Source organism: Musa acuminata, chromosome BXJ3-5 (genome assembly GCF_036884655.1).
Source record: "Musa acuminata AAA Group cultivar baxijiao chromosome BXJ3-5, Cavendish_Baxijiao_AAA, whole genome shotgun sequence".
NCBI lineage: Eukaryota > Viridiplantae > Streptophyta > Magnoliopsida > Zingiberales > Musaceae > Musa > Musa acuminata.
The window spans coordinates 33,611,072-33,624,576 of record NC_088353.1 but is presented as its reverse complement, the minus strand read 5'-3'; the positions used below and the strand labels follow the sequence as shown (position 1 = coordinate 33,624,576).

Below are 13,505 nucleotides of genomic sequence, written 5' to 3'. Positions count from 1 at the left end.
GATCAAACATAAAATTATACATTACTCATAATTAGTAATAGAGCAAATCATATAGAAAAAATAGATCAATAATATCCGATGAATCATTCAGGCATAGTAAACAAAAATAATAGATCTAATATATTTGATCCCAAGTACTTGCTCTAATACCAATTGTAAACATAAAATCTTTAATCATGCTATCTGTAATGCCAAAAAACTTTTATGCTAAGATTGAAATCAAATAAATTAGATTTAACAATATTATGATGCTTACCTTTCATGTTGTTCGAAAGAATAAGCCTTATCTGATCTACAAGGAGAACTAAATCATTCTCCTCTCTTCTTATATTTTCACAGGACCACATAGATTGATGGATTAGGAGAGGGAAAAGTGAGACTGAGAGAAAAAAAACTTTAATCTCTCAATTGCTAAGATGCTACTCAGATGCACCCTTAGCCCCAAGAGGTCCTATCTGTTTACAGGCGAGAGCAGAGGGTCTAGGATAAGTTATTAGGAGAGTTCCTCCCATCAGGGTTATCTCCTAAGGAATCCTATTTTAACATGGACTTTTTTTCTATTGACCAATAACCATAATCAGAATACAATCATATCTATAATATATCTTAATTAAATAGAATCATATAATCTAACATAAACCTCTTCAGGTTCAACCACTGCGGCCAATGTTCTATATACAATAATGTCAGTATACCTTCTCAATGGAGAAGTGAAATGTGTGTAGAGTGGGATTGACAGTCCATAATGAGCTCACTCATCTTCTCTGCCTCTCAAATCTCCTGTGCAAAAATAGACTGCTAATTGCATTGTCCTTGCAGCACGTGCCAAAAGAATTTGAAGCAACACAGGATCATACTTTAGTTTCTCTCTCAACTTGGGTAGTGCGAGCAAAAGTTTGCAGGATGACGAAGCATCCAACGCGAGTCCACGTTTCCTACAAAATTCAACATAGGCACAGCATGCCTGCGAAGTAGGGCACAGCTTGGGAAGCTCAGCAACTGATTCATTTGCCAGCAGCATCAAACTCCTCAACAAGACAACTTGACTCCTTCCTCACACCAAGGAAGCTGTCATTTGGATTCCCACTCTCATCCAACAAGAAGACAAGCTTAGGAGTCTCAATCCAAAATGCTCCATTTCTTAATCTGATCTCCCTCATCTTCTTGGTGATCGCATGAAGGCTTCTAAGAGAATCAACAACATTCTTTAACTCAAACTGCCCATGCATTTTAGGTACCATTTTCCCTGAAACATCAACCGCAAATCCTCCGTCAATGATGTCCTGCACATCATCGTATGATAGCTTGCAGCATGAATGGATCACAGATCAATCGATCCACCGCACGGTGATGTTTCCTTTGTCATCAATGACCCAACAGATTATTTATATGGTGATAAAATATCTCTCTTTAATTAGACAAAAGCATATAGTGATAAACATAACCTCAAGAAGTTTATAAAACTATATTTCACTTCGATATTTAATTGTAAAATCATTGTAAACTTATGATTCATATTAATTCTGTATAGACTATTATACAGAATTAAATGGTTAATTTTATTGAATCACAGTAAATTTACAACCATCAAATGGGAAATAATATTATAACAATTCTAGGTAAAGAACTCAAATTTCCAGAATTATAAGAGCATAACATTGATTCTCAAGATTTATCAAATTGAATCATCTTTATCTTTAGATATAAGCGATAAATACAAACTAACATCGCATTCACTTTAAGATGATTCACTACATTGATAAATATCTCATTCTCTTTTGGTTTTATCCCTGTTCATTTTTTTTTATTTTAATGAATATCCATTATTGGTAACATATGACGAAGTATCAAATTAATCAATCAATAATATCTATAATATTTGATTTGAACCATATAAAGGTTATATTTATACCTTTTTCATTTCAAATCAAATCTTATAGTATATTTCTTCTCCACATAACTTTATTTGCTATAAAAGTAACACTTTTTGTGAAGATATTCTTTCATGAGTTTATATAGTAATTATAAACTCAGGTGACTTACGCTTCACTCTTGTTTTGGTATTACATACTCCCTTTGTAGTACTCAAAATATTATCAGTCTTAAGCTTATAGCTTTATCATTTATTTTGAGGATATAATCTTGAATTCCTCAAATACTATCATAATAAGGTGTCAACTAATGATTTATCAGAAAATTTAAATTAATCCTTAGATATTCTCATGTACTAGTTATAAACTATACTGAATTCTAAGTATCATAAAATTAAGTCTTTCATACCTTTCTTGATCCGTCACCACAATTATTTATTTCACAGAACTTTCAGTAATTTATGTTCTATTCAATTAATTTGATCAAGGTCTCACTCTCTCAATACAACTTACTTATGCTCAAGCCATTTATTTCAGAAAGTATAGGGACATTTACAAAAACATAATAAAGGATGTGCCATAGTAATAATATAATATTAATGCTTTGAGTTTTCAAAATATGATGAACTATTTATATCATATATATTTCCAAAATATTTTATAAATTATCGGTCCAGATCACTTTGGTGGTTGCAGAACCAATACAAAAATATAAAATACAATCTAAAATGTCTTATAAACGATAAGACCTTTATTATAATTTATATCACAAAAGTCTATAATCCCAAGCCACTTTGGCAACTACAAGTCAGATAAAACTTAAGGAGATGAATTACAAAAAATATTCAACAAATTTCTTTAATTTATGCTAAGCAGTTCAATAATAAAATAACAACTATAATAATTATTGAATATTAATGCTAAGTAGTTCAATAATAAAATAATAACCATAATAATTATTGAATATTAATCAACAAAAGAAAAATCATATGATAATCATGATAATATATAAATCATGCCTTCATGTGAAAGGTAAACATTATTTCATAATTTCAAATATATACATGTGAATAACTAAAGAATATCTAATAACAATAATTGGATTTTATTTATCACATGCATAATCAATAATTCATATGAGAAAACTATAAAATAAATCATAATTTATAATTTTTTTAATCAAAATTAAATATAATCAAATAACAAAATATAATAATGATTAAATTCAATCATAATTATAATAAATCACTTTTATCAATTTTATAATTGAGAATATAAACCAAATTTCTCAATTTCATAATGATAAAACTATAAATATTTGATAGGATATAAATCGAAAATATACGATTTATAAAGGGCAGAACTATAATTTAGCAAAAATTAGACCCGAGGGCAAAACTGTAAATATATTGATAGAACATAAATTAGAATTACGAAATTTGCAAAGGGCAAAACTATAATTTTGTAAAACCCTAGCCTCGAGGTCAAAACCCTAATTATGCCAAAAACTCTAATCTGCCTTGTCGCCTCGCTTGCGGCGTTGCCGTTGCTACCGTTGCTCCCGCGCGACCGCTACGGCACAACCACTGCTTATGCACAGCCGCTACGACACTACATGCACCGCTGCCGCTGTGGCTGTACCTGCCTGCGTGCGGCAGCTACCGCTGCGGGGGCTGCCTTTACCCACGAGCGATCGCTACGACGGTTCTTGCCCATGGTTAGCCGTCGCCTTGGGGCGGCTGCTACCGCTACCCTCTATCCATGAGGGCAGCTACTACCGCCATCTGCGGCCACTGTCATTCCGCAGGCACCGCATTCACAAGCGGTGCGGGATGCTCGTGGTGCCGCCACCACTCGCAAGCGGACCGCTGCTTGCGTACGATCGTGATGCACGACTATGGGGTGGTACACGACCCTTCGTCGATAATAATCAATAGAGATGATCGTCTCAATAACATCGATGATAGTAAACAGTAAATTAATCGATTAAACATAAAATTATACATTGCTCATAATTAGTAATAGAGCAAATCATATATAAAAAATAGATCAATAATATCCGACGAATCATTCCGGCATCGTAAACAAAAATAATATATCTCATATATTTGATTTCAAGCACTTGTCTCTGATACCAATTGTAAGTATAAAATCTGTAATCATGATATCTGTAATGCCAAAAAACTTTTATGCTAAGATTGAAATCAAATAAATTGGATCTAACAATATTACGATGCATACCTTTCTTGTTGTTCAGAAGAATAAACCTTATCTGATCTACAAGCGCTCCATTTTCGGATCTAAAATATCAATTTGCAATGATCTACAAGGAGAACTAAATCCTTCTCCTCTCTTCCTATCTTTTCACAGGACCACCTAGATTGATGGATTAGAGGAGAGAAGAGTGAGATTGAGAGAAAAAAAAACTTTAATCTCTCAATTGCTAAGATGCTACTCAGATACACCCTTAGCTACCAGAGGTCCTATTTTTTTATAGGCGAGAGCAAAGGGTCAATGTTATCTTATAAGGAATCCTACTTTAACATAGACTTCTTTTCTATTGGCTAATAACTATAATCAGAATCCAATCATATCTATAATATATCTTACTTAAATAGGACCATATAATCAAACATAAACCTCTTCACCTTCAACCACTGTAGCCAATGTTCTATGTACAATAATGTCAGCATAGCTTCTCAATGGAGAAGTGAAATGTGTGTAGAGTGGGATTGACGGTCCATAATGAGCTCACTCATCTTTTCTGCTTCTCAAATCTCCTGTGCAAATATAGACTGTTAATTGCATTGTCCGTGCAGCACGTGCCAAAAGAATTTGAAGCAACACAGGATCATTCTTCAGTTTCTCTCTCATCTTGGGTAGTGCGAGATGAAGTTTGCCGGATGACGAAGCATCAAACTCGAGTCCACGTTCCTACAAAATTCTTGGAACTCTTTGAGTTTCATCAACATAGGCTCAGCATGCCTGCGAAGTAGGGCACAGCCTGGGAAGCTCTGCAACTGATTCATTTGCCAGCAGCATCAACTCCTCAACAAGACAACTTGACTCCTTCCTCACACCAAGGAAGCTGTCATTTGGATTCCCACTCTCATCCAACAAGAAGACAAGCTTAGGAGTCTCAATCCAAAATGCTCCATTTCTTAATCTGATCTCCCTTATCTTCTTGGTGATCCCATGCAGGCTTCTAAGAGAATCAACAACATCCTTTAAATCAAACTGCCCATGCATTTTAGGTACCGTTTTCCCTAAAACATCAACCTCAAATCCTCCATCAATGATGTCCTGCACATCATCGTATGATAGCTTGCAGCATGAATGGATCACAGATCGGCCGATCCACCGCACGGTGATGTTTCCGGTGTCATCAATGTCCCAAGTGATGGAGAAGGCAAGCATATCCTCACCTGGTACAAAGGAACACGCTTCCTCAGAAAGCTCTGGAGGCAACATTGGCAGCTTGTGCTGCGGTGTGTACACATTGGTGGATCGAATTCGGGCTTCTCTATCTAATGCTGTGTCTGGAAGTACAAACCTTGAAACATCAGCGATGTGGACACCGATTTGGAATACTTTTTCGGATACCTTTTCGATAGATAATGCATCATCGAGGTCGGTAGCAGATGCAGGATCGATTGTGAAGGTGCAAGTGTTTCTAAGGTCCTTTCTGGTCTCATATTCCTCCGTAGGGATCTTCCATGGTGCTTCTGGAAGACAAGACAAAGACTCCGGAGAGAAGTCTGCAGCTCTGATTGCATGCTCAAACAATACAGCACTTATCTGTGGCTCAATTTCCTCAGCTCGTCCCAACATACGGATAACATGTGCTTTGGGGTAGACCCTTCCTTCCACTCCTCTATTGGAGCAGCTACCAATTCCCTTTCGATTGATACATCGCCATTGATGAGCCTTTCCTTTGCACAACCTGAAAGACTTTCCACAGTGATTACCATCATTTGCAATTTGGAATTTGTAGGTATCAGTTGTATGTAATCCAACTCTCTTCCATATTCTTCTCCTTCAGGAAACCATGGATTCGTAGCAAGAAGTCCAATTACTGCTTCACGACGAGGAGAGCTTCTGATGATAGACAAGACACTCCCAGTTGGTCGCTTCGATGGATTGCAACTCAACCTAGCACGTATTCGCCCTAAAGCTCTTGCAGCTTCTCCCTGCTCGGAGTCCCTGTTCTTAGTTGAATCGGTTGATGCCTTGAAGATCAGAGCATCATTCGATCCTCTCAACTTGGTCCAGTACACAACAGGATCCAACATCACAGCAACCACATCACCTTCTATCTACACATAATTACGTAAAGGAATCATCACACTGCGCAAATGTGATCCGCAAAGACATACCGAATGAACATACCGCTCTGTTTTGTGCATCAGCTCCACTAATGAGAACGTCCACCGGGAGACCGTTGACGGTACAGAAGGCCTGCAGCAGCCAAGAAACAAACACCCAATAAGAATAATGCAAGAACAGTCAAGAACAAGCTTTGTTACTGACCTCTTTCCGGTCATATGCGTTCACGCGAAATGTTACTTTAAAGGCACGACCTTTCTGCAAGATCAAAGACTCGATCAGTATGGTTTCCACCGTAAGAGTTCATCTCCTATTGTAGCAGACAACAGGTTTACCTCGATCGCCTCTTTGACTGCCTGCTCTGGCCAATGAAGAGCAAAGTTCATCTGCGAATTGCGTGGAGGAGCTGCCTCAGCAACAGGAACAGATGAAGTCGGCAAAGGGTGGTTATTCGGGATCCCTGCAGAACATCAGACAAAAGAAAAAGAACAGATTTTTTGGTCAAATCTTGAAGGAGAGCAGATGGAACGAAGAGGATGGAGGCGCTAAGGCCAACCTGGTAGGAAGGCCATGGTGTCGCCTGCGCCGCTGCTACGTCGGCCTCTTGGCAGCTTCATCGAGATAATTAATTCAGATCATTGACTGAACGTCGTTAATTAATTCATATTTTATTTTGCTTATATAAATTAAAATAAAACCTTCGAGAAGAGGACTCGATCTTTTTCTTTATCTGAATATAAATAAATAAATAAATAAATAAATAAATAAATAAAATAATTCAGTAATTTTAGGAACTAGAAAGTTTTGGAAGAACCCTGAAAAATCGTAAGACAATTATCACTAGTGAAACATTTTTTATTATTTATATTAAGAGTTTCATATACCATGAATACACATAATTCAGTATGCTTGACTTAGCCAAACAATCTGTGAATTTGGCATACGTTGAACCACACACTGAACCGACTCCAACTAAGCCCAATTGTTATTAAACCAGGCTAAATCGATTCTAATTAGGTTCAATTTCTCCTTGAACCAGACTCAACAAGTCAGAATCGATCTGTAAACCGATATGATATCGGATTGAAACCACCAAAATGAGTTTGAACCGACCAGAAGTAGATCGAATCAGGACTGAACCGAGCTTAATAAGCCTAAACCGACATAATTATGCTTACCTCGACTTAGGTTGGCCGTTGGTCATTGCCAATCCACCCACGCTGAGACCCGAATTGGGTTCAACCACTGGGATAACTAGGAATTGAACCAGCCCAAGCCTTGATCCGATCCGAGTTGGGTCAGTTCCAACACTACCCAATCTAATTTTTATTTTTTATAAATTTTAGAGTTCATCTAAATAATTGAATAAAATAGATAAAATTGAAAATAATAAAATATAATAATTTTGTGATATTATCTTAACAAATCAAATTGATAAGATTAATTATTTAACATCATATTATAATTCAAATTTTTATTTTACATCGGTTAGAAAGAGAATTTCTACAATTATTTATGCCAAGAGTCGATTACATATTTTCATGAATAAAGGTGAATTAAGATTTGAATATGATATAATATGCATAAAAATATATTCATATAATTAATCTTAATAATAGAACATATTATCATTTAAAATATGAAATAATTAAATAGCTTACTTAGAATTGAAAACCTCATCAAATCTTTCCCTACGATCAAACTTTTTCTCTAGTTTAGATGGGGAACCTATTTAGAATACCTCCACAAATCTTTTGGCACGTTCTTTGATCACTTAAGATGGATGAGAAGATGATAATTCCAACCAACTAAATAGGAGAAGAGGAAGACTTATAAAAATGTATGAGATTTTAATTTCTATCTTTGATTTTGTATTAATTAAAAATAATAAAACTATGCCTTATTGTTATAGGATATATTACTTAAAGGTATTATGGGAAATATTTTAAATTTTAAAGGTATTAATACAGGAAATATTATTTTATTTTATTAAAATTCTTGATAAGCATATTTATTTTATTTTAGTTAGAAAATAAATAAGCGTATTTTAGTTTAGAAATAAAAAGTTAATTAAATTAATTTAGAAGCTTACCGTGCACACCCATTAATGGGAGGAGTTTGATACAAGTCGCATCAATAGTGAGAAGTCTTAATGTGTGGGTGTTGTGTTACCATATTTATTTTATTAATGAAAGAATTTATTATTAACATAGAAAAATCATTATTGATATATGAGTCAATCCGACATTATCCAAATCCAAAGACATAGAAGTGTTTGAGGTGGTGGACGAGGTGACTCAGAAGTATCAAACTCTCGAGGTGTCACCTGACCTTAGAGGGGACAATTTGTAATATATATATATATATATATATATATATATATATATATATATATATATATATATATATATAACCATATGGTGTGTCGACATCGTTGCCCTCAGCCCATTGAGTGTGGGTCGGCCTATGATCGCATTGTACACTAAGGGAATGTTGACTACTATAACTTTGGTCATAATTGTTTTAGAGCAAGGCTCGTCCCTAACCGTAATATATAGGCTTAGAGTCTAGAGAGGGGAGATAGAGTCGCCAATGAACCCCATCAATGAAGAAATCATAGGGATGAGATCGTTAGCCAAAAGCTCAAGCTTTTAAAAAGTTTCAAAGTAGAGGATATCGATAGCTCAACTTATATCAATTATAACCCTCTTTACTCGGGCATTAATCATCCTTACGGAGACTACAAAGGCAACATCTTAATTTGGATCAAGGTACTCTGTCTCTTCTTCCTTAAAGGTTATTTCTGAGTCGTCTTCTGACCTTAAGTGCTTTTTCGTGGCAGCTTAGGTGTAGACTTTATGACCTAAGAAGCTATCTCCTCCCGGTGCCTTCAGACAAACCTCTTGAGATGTCCCCAATGAATAAGTCCTTCGATCTGTTCCTTCAAGTCATGATAGTCCTCTATGTCATGGCCGTAATCATGATGAAAACCACTCAGATGTCTGCTAGCCATAGATGCCCAACAAGCCAATCACGTGAGTGATGGCACGTGTGACTTAATACAGAATTTTTTTTGCTTATTATATTTTGGCATATATCACTTTATAACTATTACATATATGCATATATATATATATTGTGATGTCCTTGGATTTGTGCAATGAGAATCAAATCGTGATGAGATTACGAAAATGAGATCGATTCACCTTTAAACACATATCCTAAATAATCCCGGTCATAGGTTACTCGAGAGGGACATCGTGATAACCGGACATACTAGTGTGCTGTATACCCGTCCATATGATGGATGCAACAGGTCTCAAAGCTGCTCATGTAGGGACACTAGGGATATAGTACAGGTGCTCATTGGAGAATGAGTTCATTGATTGATCCGCTTACGGAATGCTGGATGGTTGATGATGCCTTATTGTCAGATAATGATTCCATAGTCCTAGTAATATATCTGGTCCTTAGACTTGAGACACCAAGGATGTCCTGTATAAGTGCTCCACTCTTTGATAGCAGACTTATAGTTTTGGCTATCCCAAATCTAGTACAGCTGGTCATTGGGAGTGGTAGTCGATCTTACAAGGGCTATTGAGTGTCAATAGAGGATCATCCACTCTCAACGTCATGAGAGGAATATCACATATGTTCTTGCTTAGACAAATCCTTGGCCAGGGTCATTCGGGTTGAGAGAGAAAGAGTTCTCCAAGAGAATCCGATTAAAGCGAGACTCGAGTAGAAACTATATGGGTTTGATAGCACCATGCTCGAAATATAGTCCCTAGGATATTAGATGGATGAGGAATTATAGGTACATGGTAACTAAGGACAGACAGGTCTAATGGATTGGATTCCCTTGTATCGTTTGGGGACTACGACGTAGTGGCCTAGTACGTCCGTAATCGATGAGTCAAGTGAATTATTATAGAGATAATAATTCACTGAGTTAGAAGGAGTTCTAACAGGTATAACTCACGACTAGCTCGATATTGGGCCTAGAGGGTCACACATATATGGTAGGCATTGCGATGAGTAGAGGTTCAGATATGAGATATCCGACGGAGCCCTTATCTTATTGGATATCCAATAAACCCCTGTATTATTGGATCCCATGGACGAGATCCAATAAGAGCCCATGAGAGATTATTGGATAGAGATTCACTAATCTAAAAGACTTGGGTTATTGGATGCAGATCCAATACCCACTAGGTGAGGATCCATTAGGGTTTGACATGGGACCTCTATAAATAGGAGGGATTCAGAGCCTCATAGGCTAGAGCCTTTGCTTGCCTCTCCTATTCTCCTTCCCCTCTCCACCTCAGAGCAGGCCTGGAGTTTTGAGGAGCGTCGTCGCAACCCTGCTATATGGATCACCGCTAGAGAGGAGGACGCTTGACCTCTTTCACACTCTCCTAAGGATCTATAAGGAAACAGGGATATACGATCTCCCTAGGTAACACAATCTACTCTATACGCAGTTTTTCAGTTTCACGAATTTTGTGCACCAATCTTCGCACGACGATGAACATCTCTTTGGGAATTAGGGATTTTGTTTTCTTGTTCTTGTTAGGATCAAGAGCAGTAAGAGGGGGGGCGGGGGGGGGGGGGGGGGGGGGGGGGGGTGGGGGTGAATTAGTGTAGTGGAAAACTTTTGACGATTTAAAACGATGTTCGTACGATAAAGATGATTTCGGTAAGAAAGACGATTCGGAAATCACTTTAACTTAGATTATGCGAAGTGCAATTAAAGTAAAGCTATGGAGGCAGTTTGCAGTTAAGATAGAGAACATAAAGTAAATGCAAACTGAGATTTAGAGTAGTTCGATCAATCTTGACCTACATCCACTTTTGGCTTCCTCCTTTGATGAGGTCACCGACGTCCACTAGAGGCCTTCCTTCAATAGGTGAAGGCCAACCACCCTTTTATAGTTTCACTCCTTTTAATGGGTTTAGGAGACAACCCTTACAGAATTTCTCTTCTCTCTTGAAAGTTCAAAACTTGGAAGAAAAGAGGGAGGAGAACTTCTAGCCTTTACAGCACTTTTGAGCTCTAAAAATCATAGAGTAAGATTGGATTTTCGATTCTTTTTAGTTGCCCTTTTATGCAGGAAAGGGTGGGATTTATATAGGCCCCAAACTGGTTTGAATTTAGAGCTCAAAAATGTCTTTTCCCATATTTCCGGGGTCCTGGTGGTACTACCTCATGGCAGGGGCGGTACAACCGCCTGGCAGCTCGGAGACTGAGCCCAGGCGGTGCCACCGCCTGACTGGGGCGGTTGCACCGCCCAATCTCACTCAGAGACTGAGCCCAGGCGGTGCCACCGCTTGTCTTGGGCGGTTGCACCGCCCAGCTTTCCTGGGAGACCATCTCTTGGGCGGTGCCACCGTCGACACTAGCAGTGCCACCGCTTGGCAGGAATTCTGGTCTAAATGGGTTGATCCATTCAGCCCAATTTGGGTCTATCAAGGGCCCAATTACCCCCATATTAAGTTAATGGGATCACCTCCCATTCCTAACTTAATCTACATGCTAACTACGATATTTCTTAAGACTTTTACTACAACTTGCTCTGGTGCGTCAATCGCTTCTTCCGGCGAACTTCCGGCGTACATCCGACGAACCTTCGGTGATGCTCCGGCGGACTTCCGGCAAACTCTAGGACTTGTGATGATCCACTTGGCGAGTTCTGACAAGCTTCTTTGGCAAGCTCCTGGACTTCTCGGATTTGTTCCCGTAGAACCTCCGGACTTCCATCGAACTCTCGAACTCCCAACATGATCATAGTCTTGACTCTGGTGCAACTCCTGTTGCATGTCTTACTTCCATCGTAGTTAATCCTGCACATGTAAAATAAAACTTCGATCGAGACAATTAATCCTAAGCAATTAACTAAGTTGTCCGGCATGTCATTGGTCCCTCGACGCTTCATCCGATTATTCGGCGCATCGTCCTCTCCTGTGGCCTATTGCCCAATCGGCCAGTTGACTCCGCAACTCCGATTTTCTTAGCACAATACCCGCTCTTCTTGGCCCGATGCCCGAGTCTATGGCCCGAAGCCTTCTGTCGATACGTTGACCGATCCACCGGCCCGACGTCCAATCTTCTGACATGTTCCTCCAGCACAATATGATTTTTCCTGCTTTAATTGTCTTATCCCGATCGAAGCATCCAGTGTCACTCAAAACACAGATTAAATCATAAATATATATCAAGTGGTTTCATCATCAAAATACGAGATTCAATAATCTCCCCCTTTTTGATGATGACGGAGTTAACCTTAACTCCTGGAGTTTAAACAAACTCCCTCCATCAATATGCCATATTGATAGAAACTCTTAGATTCAAAAATCCAAGCAACAAGTCATCATAAACTTATGCATAACATGTCATGTCATCAACATGCTTCTCCCCCTTTGTCATCAACAAAAAGGAGAATTATCACAATCAAGTGTTTGTTATATAAGTTCAACTCATTGCATGAAAAACATAATATCCATTTTTACCATCATGCAAGTTTGTTATCATAAAAGATATACATGGCAGTATGATAGCAAGTTTACAATATACAAGCTAGCAAAATTTTTTCAACATTTTAAGACACGCAAGCTAGCAATTTTGAGATGTTCAAGAAAGCAACTCTTGCTTCTTGAAATATAAGTTTTACTAGATGTGCAAGTTAACTTTTTGCTTCTTGAGATAGGAAAGATAATAGAATAACATGTCTTACTTCACAATATTTTACAACATTTTAGAACATGCAAGCTAGCAGTTTTAAGATGTTCAAAAAGCAACTCTTGCTTCTGAAATATGCAAGTTGCAAGCTGTCAAATTTTGCTTCCTTTGCAATGTTTGAGCTCGCAATTTTGCTTCCATTGCAAAGTGCAAGTTTAGCATGTTTAGCATCTTAAGATAGCAACTATTTGCTTCTCTTTAGACTACAAGCTATCAATTTTTACGATATGCAAGTTTTGCTACATACAAGCTAGCAACAATTTTGAAAGCAAGTGCAAGATAGCTTTCTTATGTAAGCTCATGATTTTTGTTGCATATTGCAATGTGCAAGTTGTAAGTTTTGCTTCTTGAAATAGGCAAGATAGCACATTTGCTTGAGATTATAAGATAGCAATTCTTGCTTCTTTTAAGATAGCAATTCTTTGCTTCTCTTTAGATTGCAAGATTTGCAATTCATTGGTAGTGTTCATGATAGCAAGTTTTTTCAATGAAATGATCGAGCTAGCAAATTTTCCTTCCTTTGAAATATGCAGGCTAGTAAACTAACTCCCCCTTTATCATTATCGAAA

General features: G+C 37.6%; 2 protein-coding genes across 2 annotated transcripts; both read right to left on the bottom strand.

The window, feature by feature from the left end:
- Nucleotides 1-4,847: 4,847 nt before the first annotated feature.
- On the bottom strand, nucleotides 4,848-5,665 carry LOC103985182 (inactive exonuclease DIS3L2-like). Its single transcript, XM_065151418.1, has one exon. The coding sequence runs from the start codon at nucleotides 5,340-5,342 to the stop codon at nucleotides 4,848-4,850; it is 495 nt and encodes a 164-aa protein (XP_065007490.1). The 5' UTR covers nucleotides 5,343-5,665.
- On the bottom strand, nucleotides 5,665-6,752 carry LOC135638327 (inactive exonuclease DIS3L2-like). Its single transcript, XM_065151417.1, has 4 exons — nucleotides 6,533-6,752; nucleotides 6,402-6,455; nucleotides 6,261-6,329; nucleotides 5,665-6,187 (listed from the first exon to the last, which is right to left on the bottom strand). Exons 1-4 carry the CDS (start codon nucleotides 6,581-6,583, stop codon nucleotides 5,666-5,668), a joined length of 696 nt encoding a protein of 231 aa, XP_065007489.1. The 5' UTR covers nucleotides 6,584-6,752; the 3' UTR covers nucleotide 5,665.
- Nucleotides 6,753-13,505: the final 6,753 nt, after the last annotated feature.

Excerpts from the sequence above, each read along its gene's own strand:
- LOC135638327 (XM_065151417.1), bottom strand. The coding sequence starts at position 6,583 with ATGAACTTTGCTCTTCATTGGCCAGAGCAGGCAGTCAAAGAGGCGATC. Across the intron at positions 6,456-6,532 it reads CAGTCAAAGAGGCGATCGAG|AAAGGTCGTGCCTTTAAAGT; the intron begins GTAAACCTGTTG and ends TTGATCTTGCAG. Across the intron at positions 6,330-6,401 it reads ACGCATATGACCGGAAAGAG|GCCTTCTGTACCGTCAACGG; the intron begins GTCAGTAACAAA and ends TGGCTGCTGCAG.
- LOC103985182 (XM_065151418.1), bottom strand. The coding sequence starts at position 5,342 with ATGTTGCCTCCAGAGCTTTCTGAGGAAGCGTGTTCCTTTGTACCAGGT.